The sequence below is a fragment of the Aulonocara stuartgranti genome, assembly GCF_965226115.1.
Source record: "Aulonocara stuartgranti genome assembly, chromosome: 15".
In the NCBI taxonomy this organism is placed as follows: Eukaryota; Metazoa; Chordata; class Actinopteri; order Cichliformes; family Cichlidae; genus Aulonocara; species Aulonocara stuartgranti.
Window position 1 is genome coordinate 34,427,510 of NC_138951.1, and position 20,903 is coordinate 34,448,412.

Sequence of the window (20,903 nt, forward strand, 5' to 3'; positions counted from 1 at the left end):
TCTGCCCAAATGAAGAGATTTGTTTAACCAGTGTCCAGTGTCTTACTCCCTTTGAAGACTTTTTCACCCTTTAAATTGCTTTACATTATGATCCCACAATCTTCCATAACTGTTGGCAGGTGATTCCAAAAACTGCCATGACTGGGAGTCTTTGAAGGTGAAACAACAATTTACCATAGGGATTGTACAGAGGGTATCATTCTTTTAACCTGAGTAAAACTCCATTGTAACTTATATTGAACACATAACAAAGTAGATTTTCGGCATAAAACTGGCTCCAAGTACCACATTTTAATTTATTTTTTGCATTACATTCATTTGCTAACTTTCATGTGTGTTCTGGAGCAGTTGTTTATCCAAGGAAGTACAAAATTTTAAGTCATAGTTTTAATAAATACATTTTGTCTATAATTTGCACTATTAGCACAGGTTGTGGCATCAGCACAAAACAGTGCCATCTCTCCCAGTATGTCATATCACATATAGAATAATATAATATATATAAACATTTGATATAGAGTAGTAGTATCGTATAGTTGAAAAAAAAAATGTCAGTTTAAAATTCAGTTTCGGCTAAAATGTATTCTCATGTTTCATAATTAAAAGTATTGTCAAATGTTTGCAAGAACAACTTTTGTATTTAGTCCAGTCCATTTTTAACATTTACGTAAAACATCACATAAAGCTGTCAGGTTATAATTCATGTTTTTCACGTAATCTAGCCATGCAATTCATCCATATTCCACTTATCCATTGTGGAGGGGCTGTCCCAGCTGTTATAAGGTGAGAGGCAGGGTACTACCCTGAATAGATCACCAGTCTGTGTCAAGACCAACACAGAAAGACAGCGCACGCACATTCACACCTATAGGTAATTTAGATTCTCCCCATTAACTGCATGTCTCTGAGAAAAGGCCCGTGGCCAGATAGTGAACTTCAACCCATTCAAACACTTCTTGCTGTGAGGTTATAGTGCTAATCACTGTGTCACTGTACTGTCCATCCAGTGTGTCATTTTAGACACTCGTGTTTAACATTGTAGAAGATGTGTCATGGTAGCTTAAAGCCTGTGATACCATGGCTTCTCTTCATAAGTTGTGATATGGGTGAGCTTTGTTGCCTAAGAGGATTGATTTTGGTGCCAGCTGCTACCCACAGAAGCACAGAGACTGAGTGTGAAGGAGTACTGTGGAGGGTCAACTTAGATCAGTGCTGCTGCGTTAGGATAAACTAAGGAGGGACATATCAAAAATAGTACTCACCATCTGCTGCTAGAATTGGGGAGGGGGGGGGGGGTTAAAACTGCAGAATCAGACAGGCTGGCATTCCACACTGCCTCTATGCTGCTGATGATGATGATAAATGATCATCATCAATGCATCCAGACAAAAAAATGCAAAAAAACTATTTAAACATAAAAAAAAATCACAAAAAAAGAACAACATGGTATCCACGACTCAAGCAAAGACCGAAGCAAAAATGTGGATTATTAAACAGGCCATTAATTAGTACATTAATTAAAAATTTAATAGCAAATTGATTTTTTTCTGCTTTACAGAAACCTGGTTAGACGAGGAGGATTATGTTAGTTTAAATGAACCACGAGTTATACTAATTTTCCGAATCTTCGAAGCACAGGCTGAGGCGGTGTGGCGGCACTCCAGCTTATTAATCAGACTCAGAGTTTTAATATATTTGAAGGCCTGTTGAAAACCAGTTTTATTTGTGATCATCTATCGTCCACCTGGGCCTTACACAGTTTCTGTCTGATTTCTCAGACTTGTTATCTGATTTAGTGCTCGTCTCAGATAAAATAATTACTGTTGGTGATTTTAACATTCATGTAGATGCTAAAAACATTTATTCTATTATTAGACTCAATTGGCTTTTATCAAAATGTAGAAGAACCCACTCTCCACTTTAATCACACTTCTAGATCTTTTTATGATATATAGCAGAGAAACTGAGTATTTAATAACATTTCCTGAAAACCTTTTGTCTGATTTTTTTTTTCCCTAATAACATTTTAATTTATAATAATGTATTACACAGTAGGGCTGCTCAATTAATCGAATTTTAATCACGATTACGATCTGGGCTTTCAACGATCATTAAAAGTGACTGAGCCGATTATTAGCACCTCCCTCGTGCTTTACTCTCGCGCTGCTCCGTGTGGCAAAACGAGCGCACCTCTTGTTTCGAACACACGTCAATTAAGAGGACCCGAGGGAAGCTCAGAAAGCTAAGCAGAAGTTATTTGGAGAGGAGAGTGACTGCCGTTGGTTGAAAAGAGGTAAAAAAAAACTTCAGTGGTTTGGAAACATTATGGGTTCGCGGAGTCAGACGTGGATCAAGTAGACACAGTGTGTAAACTTTGCTACGGTGTCGTAGCTGCACCACAGAGCAACACTGCAAAGTTCACTAAACATAGATGTTTACATTTTTCATTTATTTCTTATATTGCAAACATTTGCACTGTTATCAGTATTTCTCACACTATTTTATATTATTTTTTAAAGTCATTATTCAATACATTGTTATTGTTAACCCTTTAAAGCCGGTGTTCTGACAAACCATCCTACTTTGGCAAAACGTCCTACCCGTAGGATAATTTTACGCTGCCATATGACAAACTGCCCTACTTTGGCAAAATGTCCTACTGTATGTAATTTATGCACATTTCTGCTGCCAAACAATAATTCCAGCACAAATTTAAGTAGGTATGACGGTTTGCCACTTAACTTTGCCCATCAGAGTATGTTTGTAGCTGATATTCATAAAGCCAGTTCGGTTTGACACTTTTTTTACCCATTAAAGTGTGCTTGTAGGTCACATTCACATAGGTAGCATGTTTTGGCACGTAATTCTTCCCGTCAGAGTATGCGTCTACTTTATAATAACAACGGTAGCATGTTTTGGCACGTAATTCTTCCCGTCAGAATTATGCTTCTTGCTCTTATTAACAAAGGTAGCATGTTTTGGCACGTAATTCTTCCTGTCAGAGTATGCTTCTACTTTATAATAACAAAGGTAGCATGGTTTGGCACTTGTTTGTAGAAGCAGTCTGCATGCCAAGGTGCTTAAGTTATACAGCTGTCACCACTGAAGTGATTGGAACACCTGACTATATAAACTTTGACAATGAACTCACTCCATTATAGTTACAGTATATATTTACTGAATATATTTACAGATACATATATTTGACGTTTATAGATCAACAGAACACAGGGAGAAAGAACTGAAAAAGAAACAGTGTACAAATTATGCACATTTGTCGCACAGGTACTTGACCAGGCTGCTCTCATATTGAGCACATCCAAAATGTGCCCATCTGGAACAAAACTCGCACTGCACCTGAAGAGGGAGAAGGGGGGGGGGGGGTGTAAGTGTGTTAACCAACATTATGAATTTGATGAGAAAATAATTACTACAGTGGCTTGCAAAAGTATTCGGCCCCCGTGAACTTTTCCACATTTTGTCAGATTGCATTCACAAACATGAATCAATTTTATTGGAATTCCACATGAAAGACCAATGTCTCTACCAGTCTCTAGCTGGTAGAGACAGACCCTAAAAGACTGGCAGCTGTAATTGCAGATAAAGGTGATTCTACAAAGTATTGACTCAGGGGGATGAATAATTACCCCACTTTTCAGTTATTCATTTGTAAAAATTGTTTGGAATCATGTATGATTGTTGTTCCACTTCTCACGTGTACACCACTTTGTATTGGTCTTTCACGTGGAATTCCAATTAAAATTGATTTGTGTTTGTGGCTGTAATGTGACAAAATGTGGAAAAGTTCAAGGGGGCCGAATACTATTGCAAGCCACTGTATATTGCATTTGTGGTTTATTTGTTTTACCATTTCAATCATACTGGAGTCTTGATCGGCTTCCAGCATGGAACAAACCACACAGTAGTCATCAGCATTACCTAGAAACACACTGACATTAAACCTAACAGTTTTAAACAAAACTGAAAGTGCTATTGCAATACAAAAGCACATGACTCAACTTACTTTGATGTTCTAGCAGTTCGCAAGCAATTTCAGTGCGGTGCAGCCCAATGGCTTCTGGAGTGGACAGCACCCTAGTAACCTCTCCACTCAGAAGGTAGTGTTCGGCAAACTGTAAAATATGTTACAGTAATTGCAATTGATTAACTTAATTCTAGTTTAATACATTAAATACAATTGCTTATTAAATACCTTCAACACTAAAACTCCACAACTGCTGGAGTCCATCTGCTTGTTGTGTGGCAGAGTCTCCATTTTCCAATCCACTCGGGACTCTTCCTTTCCTTTCATCTTCAGAAAATTCCTAATAAAAACAAAACAAGTTTTTAAAATGTAGCCAGCATTTTGCTCTAAATAAAAAGAAAAAACCCCCCACAAACCAAACAACCTAAAACAGATAATTAATGAATGATGAATACCTCCAGTTACGCATAACTTTCCTTTCATAACAACCTTCATTTCCAAGAGGGTCTAACAGCAGTACAGATTGTGAGGAGATTTTGACAACCTAAAATAAAAATTGTATTTAGTAGAATATGTGTATTACACTCACTTAAGTAAACATAATCAATTGTAAACACTTTCAAAATAAGAATATGCTGCTAAAAAGAACAGTAAAACAAAATAGAGAAAAAACACATGAGGTGTGAACATGTACCACAAGTATCCAGTGGGCACAACCAAATGTCCTCAGCCGGAAACAACATCTGTGGAATATTTTTAAGTTTATAAAGGTTTAGATTTATTTACATAACATACACTATATAACCAATATAACATCTACATTACCTTGCTGACACATTTAAACTTCCCAGAAAACAGAGAGGTTGCAACAACGCAAGACAACTGATACACGGGTTTCTGAAAAAATGCAAGATTATTATTATTATTTTTTTTTTTTTAATGATTACAAAATTTTATAAAATACCTTTGTGAAATAACTGGCATACGTTCTTACTTGCCTTTTGTTTCTTAATGAGGCAGTGCAGGTATGCATCAATGACCTGTTTGGATTAAAAGAAGATTATTTTTACAGACCACCACTAGGACCAAAAATGATTATTTCACTTACCTCATCAGAAAGCCACCCACTATCCTCCAGTGTGTGAAAAGAAGAGTCATACAATTTGTATGGCCCAACGACTGCCTCCACACGCCCGGTGTCTTTTGCAGCCCAAAGCCACTTCACTAAAAAACAAAATATGATAAGTTTCTTTAGTAATAACAATTGCCATTTGAAAATCACGGTCTATGGCCAACGGGCCACAAGCAGACAAGGGCCAACGGGCCAACAACATAAACATGCCAGAGGGGAGTAGCTTTATGTAAATCAGAAATTAGCCAAAATTGGACCAACAGGTCAAAATTAGCAAGAGGGGAGAAAAAAATAAAACATTCTATCCATCTGACTAGCCAAACAGGCAACAATTGACCAACCGGTCAGAATGAGATTTTTTAGCTATGCCACCTTTTTCTTGCGTGCTGGGTTTCTGGGGGGTCACTGGTACAAGCTCTTCTGGTGCTTGGACTGATTTTACCTGAGCTATTTTTGGTGCAAACTGAATGACAGAGGATCTGTTATTTTGCAGCGCTTCATGTTGATGCTGAGGACTGCAAGGCCACATCTCAGAAGATGGGCTACTCTCAACAGGTTCAGCTGGAGTTGAGACTTGGACAGGGTGGCTTGTTCTATAGGGTTTAATGTGGTCAATACTGTATAGACTTTTTAAAGTATTTCCCTCAGCGTTTTTCAGTCTAACACATTTTCCACTGAAGTCATCAATTGTGTAGGGACCTGAAAAATCCGGTTCAAGTCTTCCTCCTTTTCGCCCACGTTTCCTCATATTTAGAAGCAGAATTTGATCCCCTACATTGTACACAACATTTTTGTACTTTTTCAGGGCCCGCTTGGCATATGCAACCTTTTGCTTGTCTTGTGACTTCGCAATGTTTTCTTGTGCAGTTTCTTTAACTGCATGTTGTGCTTCACTTTCAGACTGTACATAGTCACTGTACCTTTTGTCGTCTGGCAGAATGATGTTGGAAATCTAAAATTTTGTAGATATTAGCAATTAAAACAAGATGATATCATATTCATAAAGACATTACTGGGTTTTTTTCTTAAATGGTTTCAATTCTTAGTTCTAACATAGAAAGAATTTGACAAACACTCACCGGCACTTGAACAGGCACTTCTGATGGAAATACTGCCTCTCTTCCATACATCAGAAAAAAAGGTGTGTATTTTGTTGTGGTGTGTACTTTTGACCGAAGTGAAAACAGGGTGGGCTCTAGATACAGATCCCAGTTATTCTGCTGGTCATTCACCAGTTTTCGGAGGGCTCTAAATGCAGGCATAGAAATATGTAAACACAGTAAGTAAGACAAAGTTTAATTAGAAGTAAAGAAATTAATAAATTATTAAGTAACAATTAAGTTTGAATAACATAAGTAATGTTATTAAAAACTGATAGATAAAAATTAGGCATACCTTTTTATGTTGTCATTGGTCTTTTCATCTAGACCATTCGTCTGTGGATGGTATGCTGCTGTGACACTTCTTTCAATTTGCAATAACTTGCAAAGATCAGAGTTGAGCTTCAACAGATAAGGACAAGGTTATACTGCTTATACAAGCACACAAGAAAAAATCTTTGACCCCAGTGAAGTAAAGTTAAAAAATGTAACTGAAAATTATTTAACACTTACTTCATTCACAAACTCTCTGCCTTGGTCTGACAAAATCCTTTTGGGGCAGCCATGTCTATATATAATGGAGCACAAGTGCTGGGCTACCTCAGATGCAGATTTCGTTTTTAATGGGAAAGCTTCAACCCATTTTGAAAAGTAGTCAGTTGCAGTAAGTATATACTGGAAGCCGCTTGAAGTTTTAGGAAGAGGTCCAGTAAGATCTATACCAATAAGTTCCCACACTTCAGACACCTATCAAGGACAAATTAATAATTTGAATAACAATTTGTATAATGTACACATTAACATTGATGGTTAAAATTAGTTGGCAAACCCTCCTGCCTTTATGAATATGAGCTACAAGCATAGTTTGATGGGTAAACGGGGCATAATATTTACCTGAATACACTGCAACGGTTGCACAGCAGTCAGTGGTTTCCCAACTTTTTGACACTGGTCACATTCCTGAATCTTTATGGTAAAAATATTTATGGAGTTCACGTAAATGTTCAACATTCTCATTTGTAAAAAACAAAAACACTTAATGACATATTCTCTAACGAACAAACTATTTAGCAACAATAGTTTGTGTGCGTGTCTTCAAATCTCTGCCAGGCCTACGGGTTATTACTGTAATATCACTAATTAACCATATTTATTTATATTTTTAACTGATATCAAAAAATGTGCTTATTTTAAACACTATTTAACAACAGTACAAACAGTTAATACATACCCATGTTTTAATGTCAACTGTCATACCAAACCAGTAAAATCTGGAACACACTGCATTTAGCGTTTTGTGTGTGCCAGTGTGTCCTCCAATTGGAGATGAATGAAACTCATGAAATATCTTCCTGGCATCATCCATGGTTTTTACTACTCTTCTGGTTCCAACAAAGAGTTCTCCATCTGCAGTAAAACAATATATATTTAGAAATTAATTTAACCACATATATGAGTTGTTAGTATTAACAGTAAATTACTGACCCTTTTGTTTGAATTTTGAGGCATATCTTCTGAGGTTTTGCCTCTGAGCCTTGTCATATCCTGAAGGGTAGGAGCCCGCAGAAATGAACGCGTAAATCTCTTCCCACTTCTTCTCCATATCTACGAATGTCAGTAAACATTTTCTTATGAGCTTCAATATGTGCAGTTGACAATGCAAATAATTTAACTTATTAAATAACGAAATTACCGAAACAGCCTTAAAACACCGAAGCTGCGGACTCAAAAGTGTTGTGCAAATACCACGTGTCCGGTAACTTGACAGCAGACTTCACCGAATCTGCAAATTCGACAGTTTTGTGCAGAAAGCAGATAGCGACTTCACTTTAATATTGACAAACAATCACAAAGGCTTAAAAAATCAAGTATCAACGTCAATAAAAAGTACTAATACTTACTACTTACCTATTCTCCTGCAAATATGACAATGGAGTAGCGTGAAATCACAGCCGGATGCGCTTAGCTTCCCTTTTTGTGTTGTGCGCATGCGCGCACATGCTCAGGAACTACGGGTAGGACGGTTTACGGGGTAGGAGAAATTCCCAGAACACCGGTCAGAGCAGCACGCTCTGTTTTGTGTAACTATTTTTAAATCCCTGTAGAACCGGAACCGCTAAGCTAGCGCAATAATTTTTTTTTGCATATGAAACCGGAGGAGTTGTACTTACATCTTATGCCATCAGCTTGTCCTTGGTCACGGTTTCCTTCCACATAAAGCTTTGCAAAAATTGCATAAAAAGCGCTTGCAGGAACAAAAACATAATATTCCAGAAACAGCTTTGCCATCTGATCAGCTGTTCGTAACACTTCCCACATTGAAATAGACGTCAGCTCGAACTATCGCATGTCCGCCATTTCCTGCCAGAAACCGGAAGTGACGTCATCTTCGCGGAACATGTAGTTTTTTTTACTTGTAGGCCTTAAAAACCTATACTGGTGTTTTTATAAGTCATGTTTGACTTTTCTGAATAGTTGCTGGGATGCTTAGAACTCATATTGCACTGCTGGAAATAGTTTATTTTGATGCACCTGCTGTTTTCTTTGCAAATTTGAATCATAGGATTGTTTTTTTGTTTTTCCTGCACTATATAAAAATTGCTTTATCTCCAAAATAAAACTATGAAGACACTCAAAATAAATTTCCTGTTGTTGTAAACTATTTTTTGCATTTAAAGTTTTGAGGGACAAACCTCTTAAATTTCTCCAAGTAGAAATATATGTATGTAAACGACCACGGCAGACCCAGTGGCATTTTGATGCTTTTATTAATCCCTACACGGTTGCTGTACATTCGCACTCAGAGCTGCAGCTCTCCCGCTTCCAGCTCAACATAACACCAACAACCCAACCACAGGACCCAGTACAATATTTAATTCGGCGGGGCGTGATTGCGGATGCCGTGCAGGTGCGTCCGCCTCCTCTGCACGGCACCGCAGGCCACGCCCCGCCACATACCCCCATCGCCCGACTGAGGCCGGGGAACCATCCGGCCGAACGTACTCCCCCCACCGCGAGCGGGAGAGGGGATCAGCCCGGACCGTCGGCGCCCCCGGGCCCTGGCCAAGCGACGGGGAGTTGTGAGTTCAGGTGGCCGCCTGCGAACCCAGCAGCGTCGGCGAAGCTGGTCCGGAGGTCGGCCGCGTGGCAGGTGGACGCGGCGCTGTTGGTACGGTCGTGCGCCCCAGCTCGCAGGCGGCTGGGCAGATGTCCGGCAGGCACCGGCCTCTGGTGGAGGTGAGGCCGCTCTGCTCACCCCGCTAACCTCGGGCTTCGGTGGCGCGGACTCCCTTAGCACGTGCACCACCGACTTATCCCGCGGCTTCTCCGCCCCTCCAGGTGGGAGCAGCTCACGCTGCACCTCCACCGCTGCCGGCTGGAGCAGCTCCCCTCGCTGCGCCTCCGGCGCTGCCTCTACCGGCTGGAGCAGCTCCTCGGGCGCCGCCTCCACTGTTGTCTCTCCCGGCTGGAGCGGCTCCTCGGGCGCCGCCTCCACCGCTGCCGGCTCCGCCGCCTTCTTCCGAGGCGCAGGAACGGGCACCGGGCCCTGCAGAGCCCCTGCGGCTCCCACGCGAGGTGTGGGGACAGGCGCTGTGGCAGGCTGCGTGCTAGTTGGTCGCAACCTGGGGGCCGGCACGGGCGCCTGCACGGACTGGATCTCCTCCACTCCAGCGCCATTGGGGAGCGCCGGTGGGGGTGGCGGTGGTGTCGGGCAGGACCGGATCAGCGCCGCCAGATTCTCCATCCTCTGCAGGTGGCGTTCGGTCTGGTCCTGCAGCTCTTCCCGCCTGCGGCGCCACACCGCCGCCTGCTCCTGCTGCGTGGCCGCCAGCTCGGCCACCATTCTCGCCAGGTCCTCCCTCTGCTGGCCCACTCCTGGATCTGCCGTGCCTCCCGTCCTGGGTTTCGGCACCACTGTAAACGACCACGGCAGACCCAGTGGCATTTTGATGCTTTTATTAATCCCTACACGGTTGCTGTACATTCGCACTCAGAGCTGCAGCTCTCCCGCTTCCAGCTCAACATAACACCAACAACCCAACCACAGGACCCAGTACAATATTTAATTCGGCGGGGCGTGATTGCGGATGCCGTGCAGGTGCGTCCGCCTCCTCTGCACGGCACCGCAGGCCACGCCCCGCCACAATGTAAAAAAACAAAAATGATTTTCAATTTTTTTGTAGTTTATTGCACTTTTTTGCAATTAATGTAGTTACTATGGACTTAATGCATACATATTATTAAAATATGGGCTATAACAGTTGTATTGATGTATAGCAACTTGAAATGCTCCCAATGGCACTATAACATGTAAAAAAATAATATAAGCTCTGGCGGACTTGGTTCTATAGTAGGTCGTAAGGGTTAAATAAATATCGTCAAATAATCGAGATCTCAATTTCAGTGAAAATCGTGATTATCATTTTTGCCATAATCGAGCAGCCCTATTACACAGCAGTGGGGATAAATTCATCCACTGTCTTCTACAATGACATGTGCAGCACGGTTACTTGAACGTTAGTCCAACAGAGGTCGATTATCTTGTTAATAATTTTATTTCTTCACTGCATATGACTCTGGATACTGTAGCTCCTGTGAAAAAGAGAGCCTCAAATTAAAACTACTTTCAACTCTCTGGTATAACTCTCTAACGCGCACCTTAAAGGTGATGACTTCAAATCAAATCAAATCAAATCACTTTTATTGTCACATCACATGTGCAGGTACATTGGTACAGCACATGTGAGTGAAATTCTTGTGTGCGAGCTTCACAAGCAACAGAGTTGTGCAAAATACAATAATGTAAACAAAAAATACAAGAATGGCTACATCTGAAACTAATAAATATATGTACTTCTGGATGTGTATACTAAATATTTTTCTACGTGTGTGTGTGTGTGTGTGTGTGTGTGTGTGTGTGTACACATATTTTACAAATTAAATAGAGTAAACAATAAATAAAATATATAAAATAAAATATACAGAGTTGAATATGTGCAAAACAGTGGCATTACTGTACAGTATGGAGTGCATAATGTTAAAGTTCCAGTAGTGAAGCTGAGGTGTCTATGACGTGTTCAGCAGTCTGATGGCCTGATGGAAGAAGCTGTCTCTCAGTCTGCTGGTACGGGACCGGATGCTGCAGAACCTCCTTCCTGATGGAAGTAGTCTGAACAGTTTATGGCTGGGGTGACTGGAGTCCTTGATGATCCTCCCCGCTTTCCTCAGGCACCGCTTCCTGTAGATGTCTTGGAGGGAGGGAAGCTCACCTCCAATTATCCGTTCAGAGCACCGCACTACTCGCTGGAGAGCTTTGCAGTTGTAGGCGGTGCTGTTGCCATACCAGGTGGTGATGCATCCAGTGAGGATGCTCTCAATGGCACAGTGATAGAAGGTCCTGAGGATGCGGGGGCTCATGCCGAATCTTTTCAGTCTCCTGAGAAAGAAGAGGCGCTGCTGCGCCTTCTTCACTGTTTTGTTTGTGTGTACTGACCACGTAAGATCCTCAGCCAGGTGTACGCCAAGGAACCGGAAGCTGCTCACTCTCTCCACAGCAGCGCCGTTGATGGTGATGGGGGTGTGTACTTCTCTGCACCTCCGGAAGTCCACTATCAACTCCTTTGTCTTTGCGACGTTGAGGGTGAGATGGTTGTCTTGACACCAGTGGGTCAGGGCGCTGACCTCCTCCCTGTAAGCTGTCTCATCACTGTTGGTGATAAGACCCACCACTGTAGTGTCATCCGCAAACTTCACAATGATGTTGGAGTTGTTAGTGGCCGTGCAGTCGTAGGTGTAGAGTGAGTACAGGAGAGGGCTCAGTACACACCCCTGTGGAGCACCAGTGTTCAGTGTGATGGGGGATGAGGTGATGCTGCCCAGTCTGACCACCTGGCGTCTGTCAGACAGGAAGCTAAGGATCCAGCTGCAGAGGGAGCTGCTCAGTCCTAGATCCTGCAGTTTCCTGTCCAGCTTCGAGGGAACGATGGTATTGAATGCTGAGCTGTAATCTACAAACAGCATTCTCACATACGTGTCTCTCTTCTCCAGGTGTGACAGGGCAGTGTGTAGTGTCAGGGCTATGGCATCATCAGTGGACCTGTTGTGGTGGTATGCGAACTGTAGAGGGTCCAGTGAGTCGGGTAGTGCAGAGCAGATGAAGTCCCTGACCAGCTTCTCGAAGCATTTGCTTACGATGGGGGTCAGGGCTACAGGTCGCCAGTCGTTCAATGAGGAGATGGTGGAGGATTTGGGTACAGGGACGATGGTGGCCATTTTGAAGCAGGCTGGGACTACAGACAGAGAGAGGGAAAGGTTGAAGATGTGCGTGAACACTCCAGCCAGCTGAGCCGCGCATGACTTGAGGACGCGGCCGGGAATCCCGTCCGGACCAGTAGCTTTGCGCGCGTTCACCTTCCTGAAGCACTTCCGCACATCCTCCTCAGACACAGTGTGCGCACTGACGTCATCCGCGGTGCGCACACTGTCCGGTCTCATGGTGTTCGCTGTGTCGAATCTAGCGTAGAATACGTTTAGATCCTCACACAGAGAGGCCGTGGTCTGCGGTGTGCTGGTTTTCCCTCTAAAGTCTGTGATCGTGTTTAGTCCCTGCCACATACTCCGAGGGTTGTCAAACTGTTGCTCCACCCTGTCCCTGTACTCACGTTTGGCTGCTTTGATCGTCTTCCGGAGTTGGTAATGTGCGTGTTTGTAGTCCGATGTGTTCGCGGAGGCAAAGGCGGTGCTCCGTGCCGCGCGAACATCTCCGTTAATCCAGGGTTTTTGATTTGGGAAGGATTTAACTGTTCTGGATGGGACGACATCTTCCACGCATTTCCTGATAAATCCACAGACTGAGTCTGTGTATTTATCAATGTCCCTAGCAGCCACGTGAAACATTTCCCAGTCCGCGTGATCAAAACAGTCCCGCAGCGCAGACTCCGAATGGTCCGTCCAACAGTGCACCGCCCTCCGGGTTGGAGCTTCCTGTTTCAGCTTCTGCCTGTAGGCGGGCAGGAGCAGGATGGAGCGGTGATCTGATTGGCCGAATGGGGCGCGGGGGAGGGCTTTGTACACATCCCGGAAAGAGGTGTAGCAGTGGTCGAGTAGCCGATCTCCACGAGTGTTAAAATGGATGTGTTGGTGGAGTTTGGGTGAGACTTTCTTCAGGTTTCCCTTATTAAAGTCTCCGGCTGTGATAAACGCCGCCTCTGGGTGTGCGGTTTCCTCGCTGCTGATCGCGCTGTACAGTTCCCTGAGTGCTCGGTCAGTGTCGGCTTGTGGGGGAATGTAAATAGCCGTAATAATCACTGCTGTAAATTCCCTCGGTAGCCAGAATGGCCGGCACTTAATCATCAGGTACTCCAGGTCCGGTGAGCAGAAGGATTTGACCGGGTGCACGTTCGCATAATCACACCAGCTGTTGTTGATCATGAAACGCACACCACCGCCTCTGCTTTTCCCAGTAAGATCCTGTGACCTGTCCGCGCGATGCACGGAGAACCCCGGTAGTTGTATTCCGGAGTCCGGTACCTTGTCTGATAGCCAGGTTTCTGTGAGGCAGATCACGCAGCAGTCCCGCATCTCTCGCTGGAATGAGATCCGTGCCCGAAGCTCGCACAGCTTGTTCTCCAGAGACTGCACATTAGCCAGTAATAAACTGGGTAACGGTGGTCTGTTAGTGCGCCGTCTCAGTCGAACCAGAACGCCAGATCTTCTCCCTCTGCGTCTGCGTTTGCGGCCTCCAGGGCCAGAGAACAAAGGCGTCTCAGGTGAGATGAATGGGGGGTCTGCAAACGGAGCGTCCGTGTTGCAAAACTTGAACTCCGGAAAGTTATAAGAAAGACCGTCTTTTATGTCCAGTAAGGTTTGTCGGTCGTACACAAGGAGACATGTGCTACTCGCGAAAAAATGAAGGAAAAGTAAAATTAAACACAGAAAAAAGCTGTTGCTTGGGGGAGCTCGCGACAAGGCTGCCATACTCGGCGCCATCTTGTTCTTGTTCAACTTGTAGGCTGGAGAGGAAATGGCGTGTCACAAATCTGGCAGATCATCATTTAGCCTGGAGAAATAGTTTGTTGCTTTATAAGAAAGCCCTCCATAAAGCTAGAACATCTTACTATTCATCACTGATTGAAGAAAATAAGAACAACCCTAGGTTTCTCTTCAGCACTGTAGCCAGGCTGACAAAAAGTCAGAGCTCTGTTGAATCAACCATTCCTTTAACGTTAACTAGTAATGACTTCATGAACTTCTTCACAAATAAAATTTTTACCATTAGAGAAAAAAGGACTCATAATAATCTCACAGAGATAACATTATGTACAACTACTTTCAGTACCATTTAATATTCATTTAGTCTTTTTCTCCAATTGATCTTTCTGAGTTAACTCAGGGAATTACTCCCTCCCAGCCATCATCATTTCTTTTAGATCCCATTCCTGCTCAAAAAATGTTCTAACATTAATTAGTGCTTCAGTCTTTAATGTAATCAACCTATTAATTGGCTACGTACTCCAGGTCTTCAAGCTGGCAGTAGTTAAACTGTTAACTATAGCATCTTGATGCATGCTCAATCATCCAGGCAAGGAAATCCCTAAAACTTGATTCTGTTCATCTGGATGTAGCGTATTCAGTGGGAGAAACGTTTTGCCACTCATCCAGGTGACTTCTTCAGTCTCAGCTGACTGCAGGTTTCCCCAACCTTACAGTACCTTTGAACAATGACTGAAAGTAGCCCACTGTGAGCAATCTTGGAGTGTTTTTGACTACAATATGTCCTTCAACGCACATATTAAACAAATATGTAAGACTGCTTTCTTCCATTTGTGCAAGATCTCTAAAATTAGAAATGTCCTGTCTCAGAGTGACGCTGAAAAACTAGCTGATGCATTTATTACTTCCAGGCTGGACGACTGTAATTCATTATTATCAGGATGTCCAAAAACTCCCTGAAAAGCCTTCAGTTAATCCAAAATGCTGCAGCAAGAGTCCTGACAGGGACTAGAAAGAGAGAGCAGATTTCTCCTGTTTTGGCTTCCCTTCATTGGCTTCCTGTTAAATCCAGAATTGAATTCAAAATCCTGCTCCTCACATACAAGGTCTTAAATAATCAGGCCTCATCTTATCTAAATGACCTTTATAGCACTATATCACCCCACTAGAGCACTTGGCTCTCACACTGCAGGCTTACTTGTTGTGCCTACAGTATTTGAAAGTAGAATGGGAGGGAGAGCCTTCAGTTTTCAGGCCTGTCTTCTATGGAACCAGCTTCCAGTTTGGATTCAGGAGACAGACACTATCTCTAATGTAGGATTACGCTTCAAAATTTCCTTTTTGCTAAACCATGTAGTTTCAGCATGGAGGAGGAAGTGTGATGTCTGGGGCTGTTTTGCTTGATCCAGGGTTGGTGATTTATTCAGAGTGAGAGGCACCCTGAACCAAAACAGCTACCACTGCGTTCTGCAGCGCCATGTAATACCCTCTGGTATGTGCCTAGTTGATCAGGATTCCATCCTACAGCAAGACAAGGACCCAAAATATAAGTCCAAGCTATGTCAGACCTACCTCAGTAAACAAGAACAAGATGGTAAGCTTAAAAACACGGAGTAGCCAGCACAGTCTCCAGACTTAAACCCTGGTTTGGGATGAACTGGACAGAACAGTGAAAGCAAAGTAACCTACAAGTGCCGCACGTTTATGGGAACTTCAGCAACAGATATGAGAAGAACTTTGTGAAGAATATTAATGCCACAGGTGTGTTCAGCTCTTATATCTTCCAAAGTGGACTACTTTGATGAGTCAAAAGTTTAGAATACATTTTGGTCTATAAATTGATTCCATGATTTCTTATTTAACTCTAATTGCTTATTTGTACTATGTTTTCATTTCAATGTGCAATGAGAATAAAACTGCGTTATTGTCAATACAAAATTAAAAAATTGGCGTGTTCTAAAACTTTTCTGTTAGTGTATATTGATCTACTACAATTCTACTCAATACAACCTAAGATTTGCTTCAAAATGCTGTTAATTTTTTTCCTTTACAAATGTATAATTTATAATATCAGCACATATTTAGTTTATCATAATAGAAGATAATTTTTTGTGTTCATTGTAGCCAAACTCTAGATGTTATTGTTCTCACATTAATTTTTTTTCCTGCTAGACAGCTGAATTCTATATAGCAGTAATCAGCTTGAAGCTCATAAATTAATTTAAGCAGCAGTCATGTCCAAGCTGTCCTGCTGTTCACATTTCGTGATGATGTCCTTGTCTGATATAATCAGCATGAATCCGTTTTAATGGCATCTGCTGTCCTGTGTGATTGGCTGTCTTAAAAAGTGTGCGTACAAAATAAAGCAACTTGGCGATTAAAGTCACTAGGTTATTAACAGGAAATTACAGCACACCTAAAGCTGCTTTAGTTCTGTGTAAACTAATAACATTTCTGCTTTGGTCTTTGTCATATTTGTGTGTTTAGGTGCATACATGTGTAGGTGTCTACTGTGCACTCTCCCATGTCCCTAACTGGAAAGCATTTTAAAAGCTCCTTGTAAATTTATACAGTGCCCATCACAACTACAGTCACCTCGATGTGCTTTATATTGTAAGGTAGACCCTATAATAATACATACAGAGAGAAACCCAACAATCAGATGACCCCCTATGAGCAAGCACTTTGGCGACAGTGGGAAGGAAAAACTCCCTTTTAACAGGAAGAAACCTCCCTGAGCCTCCGACAGAACCAGGCTCAGGGAGGGGCGGGGCCATCTGCCGCGACCGGTTGGGGTGAGAGAAAGAAGACAGGATGAAGGACGGAACAGATCAACCAGGTCACCAGTCTTTGTCAAGGCCAACGCAGAAAGACAGACAACCATTCGCACTCACATTCACACCTATTGGCAATTTAGATTCACCCTATTGACTGCATGTCTCAGAGAAAAAGCCCGTGGCCAGTGTATTTCAACCCATTCAAACCCTTCTTGCTGTGAGGCGATAGTGCTAACTGCTGTGTCACTGTACTGTCCTTAGTGTATTATTTCAAACATTCATTTTTAACATTGTAGTCTGCTGCTGCGACCGACCAAAGCTGCTTGACCTAAAGGACAGGCAAAATTTAGCTCCTAAAAGTTGTTCAAAGCATTTTAAAGACAGAAGAACAAAAGCTTAAAAGCTTAGTAGAAAAAGTCTATAAAATAAGTGAGTTTCAGACATTTACTGAGGAAACAGCCAAACAGCCAAAAATGTAACTAATGAGATGACTAATGTCCTTGTCTTAATGATGCTTACACTGAGATCCTCTTCCACAGGTAGAGGCTTCTCAGTCCACAAGAGCGGAAGCACTTCAGACACCTACAACCTCCACAAGTTCCGATCGTCCTCTCAGCCCCAGGCAACGTCGCGCCCAACAGACCCAAAGAGAGTCAGCAGCCAGCAGAGCAGTTTTCACACCAATTCATCAGCCTCAGGATGAAAGCCACACAGGCTCTGCAGTTCTCATTGTGGTGCTCACTCTGGCTTTGGCTGCACTCATCTTCCGCAGGATCTACCTTGCACATGAGTACAAGTTTGACTATGATTTGTGACCTTCCTCCTGAGTCAACCGCTCGTACTACCAACTCCACAGAACTTTAATTAGCTAAAGCAGAACCAGAGGTGAGGCAGTGGCTAACAGTGACTACAGCTGTCCTCTCTGCCTGTCCACAGAGGGTTCAGCCTCCACTTAGGGGGAACTTTCATTCCTCTAATCGCTAGAACACCTCCAGGGTGTCTTTAATTTAATGTGAATTTTACTTTCCAGAGCATCTTGAATTTTTGTGAATGGGAAACTTCATTGTTTGTGACCTGTTAAACCACACACACACAACATGTCCCCTTCCATAGAAATTGTCTTACAGCTGCTGACTGTTTCCAATATTGAAATAACAGAGTAACGTAAAATGACAACAACATAGGATCAGGGGCAGTTGTTGTCTCATACTAATTATTTGATCAAGAAAGCATCTGCACAAATTACATGTGCTATTATGACTTTATCATGTGTTTTATCTTCCTGCAAGGTCAGCTTGGTCACAGTGCACAGGGCTCTGTTTTAATGGTTTAAGGCTAACAACAAGCACAAAGTTAATGTGGACAATTGTTTTAATTGCACGGGGGCATTCAGACCAATCTGAATAGCAGAAGCTGCAGCTGCATCACCGTGTGTCCTGCTACTTTTAGGTGACTGTGGGGATTTAATAGACTGATGTAGAAGCTTTCCGTACACTGTAAAACATCAGTAGTTCAAACAAGGACCAAGACAAATATTAAAAAACTAAATTTCATAAATTAATCTAAATACAGTACAACAGAGCTTTAGGTTAAAAAGAGTGGACTATAACGCAGTCTATTCCTTTATAGGTATAGTGTCTTTTACAGATACCTGTACCGATATCCTGTGCTATAATCACTGTCATTTTTGTCTGTGTATTTATTTGAAAAGAATACAAAAAGAGTATTTAAAATGTTTAAACTGAGATTTTTTTTCTTGATTTCCCCCAAATACAATACATTTATACTCATCTTATACAAAGTTGTCTGTGAAGATCCAATTAATACTGAATTATCAGTGCATCTAAAGATTTTGTTAGCAACTTGTGCTACTGATAAGATGATAACCCTTAGCTAAGGTACTGCATATTCCAGCAAGAAAATACTAAACAAAACAACCAAATAGTAAATATTAGAATGGATATCTGCAGTAAAAGTTCAGGTATATAACTAAAGGCAGAGGAACTTGTGCTTGTATTGCACACTAGTGCACAGGATTTTGGTAATGTGCACCAGAATTGGTGAAGGCATGTGTAGAAATTAGCAACACTTGCTTTCAGTAAGTATTTTAAGTCAATCACAATATTAATTATTCAGCACAACAATGGTAAACCACATTCTTCACAAGTTGTCATAGCACTATAGCTCCATAGTAAAAGCCTCGAGTGTTATGTTTCTTCACTGTCATCATTGGATGTTGTCTTTGTACTATTTTCATTTAAATATAGGGTTTAAATTAATTGTTACTTTTTTGGAAATGGGGTTAAAAATTGATGAATCCTTTCAAAGTGAGGTTTAGGATTATGCTTTCTTTTCCTCTAAACTTTAACCCTTTAAAGCCTAAAAGAATTGTCCGAAAATTTGTTGAACAATCTGGGAAATATGATATACTAGATGTTAAGGGGTCAAAGGTCTTTTAGTGGCTGAAGTGTCTAATGTCTTGTACACAGAAACATTTAAGACACATTTCCATCAGAACACTACCTGCTTTGTGCTGAAGCATTTGTTATATGTTGTGCTGCCACCAAAATAGAGCCTGGAGTGTAAAGCTTCCTAGTAATCCTGTGTGACTGATCCAGTATCAGCTAAATGCATGTTTACTGAAGAACATGATCAGGGTAGACAGCTTTGTTAATCTTATTACCATAGCAATGTTTATTGATGATGTCATTTTAAGGATTACTTGCTCAAACAAGACAGTGTCTTCATAAACGTCTGCCAAACGTGCAACCAAGTGCTTACTTCCAACACAAGTATAACTGCCTGGACTCTTCACCTATCACACCAACATCACACTTTGTTTCCAACACAAACTCGCTTTTCTGTGGATTTGTAATTCCATTTGTTTCAGTATCTTTCCTCTTTCGGTACTTCTGTCACCCCAGCTGTTTCATGGTGTTCATAGCACATGTCTTTGCATTCATTTTTTGTTTGCCTTGCATTCTCTGAAGTTATTTTTCCCAGTTTTTAGACTCAGAAACTGTCTCAAGCATTTAGTATTTACCCTTTTTGATTCAACTTAGATTTAGAATTTTATCAGTCTCGTGACACTCAGAGGAACATGGAAGCAATTTAAATGTATTCTTTGCACATCAAAGGTGACAGCTTTCTGATACGTAGAACGTCTTGGCTGCATACAGATAGGTCAAAGGAAGTTGCAACAGTCTACAGGAACAAATTTGCCTCTGTAGTCTTTTTCTTCTTCAAGCAGCATCGGATACCTGCATATGTCCAGGTATTACATGTAGACATTCAAGATTTTATTATTTTTTTTTTATCAGTGTGCATTTTGTCAGAATTTCTTTATGACAGTCTCCTCTGTCTTTATTCCCATAGCTCTTGTACTTGGATATAAACAGAAAATAAATCAATTTCAGATGAAGGAATGTGTTTGCCATGTGCCAAGTTTTATTCTGTCTTTTCCTTATTTATTACCTTATTTAGCCCCTCACAGCCCATTGTTCATCAGGGGGCTAGTTTCAGTTATTGTGCAAATGTACTGTTCATAAGGTTGGGGAAACCTGCAGTAGCTGAGACTGAAGATTCAACAGAATCAACCTTTTGGGATTTTCTTACCTGAATGATCGAGCATGCATCAAGTCAAACTCTGATGATCAAGTTGACCTCTTGCAGTTGTGTGCAGGGCCTGGATCCCAGAATGTGTGACAATCAATAGATGCTCTCTCATTGTTTCACTGCCTGTTAAACTTGTTACAGTTTCCTTTGGGCATATTATCTTGCTTTTCAGGCTCTTCATGCTCAAATTGCAATATTTTGATTAAAAACGAATCAGGGCCTTCAGGACAAAGTTGTTCGATCAATGCAACATGTCTAAATGCTTCATTCAAAACACGTCAACACCAAGTTTGTTTTTTCAT

At 41.8% G+C, this 20,903-nt stretch overlaps 1 protein-coding gene across 2 annotated transcripts in view; it reads left to right on the top strand.

Annotated features, from left to right (window-relative positions):
- The window catches only part of ube2j1 (ubiquitin-conjugating enzyme E2, J1), a 42,642-nt gene extending 22,231 nt beyond the window's left edge, over positions 1 to 20,411 (top strand). For both annotated transcript variants that reach the window (XM_082504775.1, XM_082504776.1), the window contains one exon: positions 17,526 to 20,411. In XM_082504775.1, coding sequence (XP_082360901.1) covers positions 17,526 to 17,801 — 276 coding nt within the window. In that variant the 3' untranslated portion in view covers positions 17,802 to 20,411. The remainder of the gene's footprint in view (positions 1 to 17,525) is intronic.
- The last annotated feature ends 492 nt before the right edge of the window (positions 20,412 to 20,903 follow it).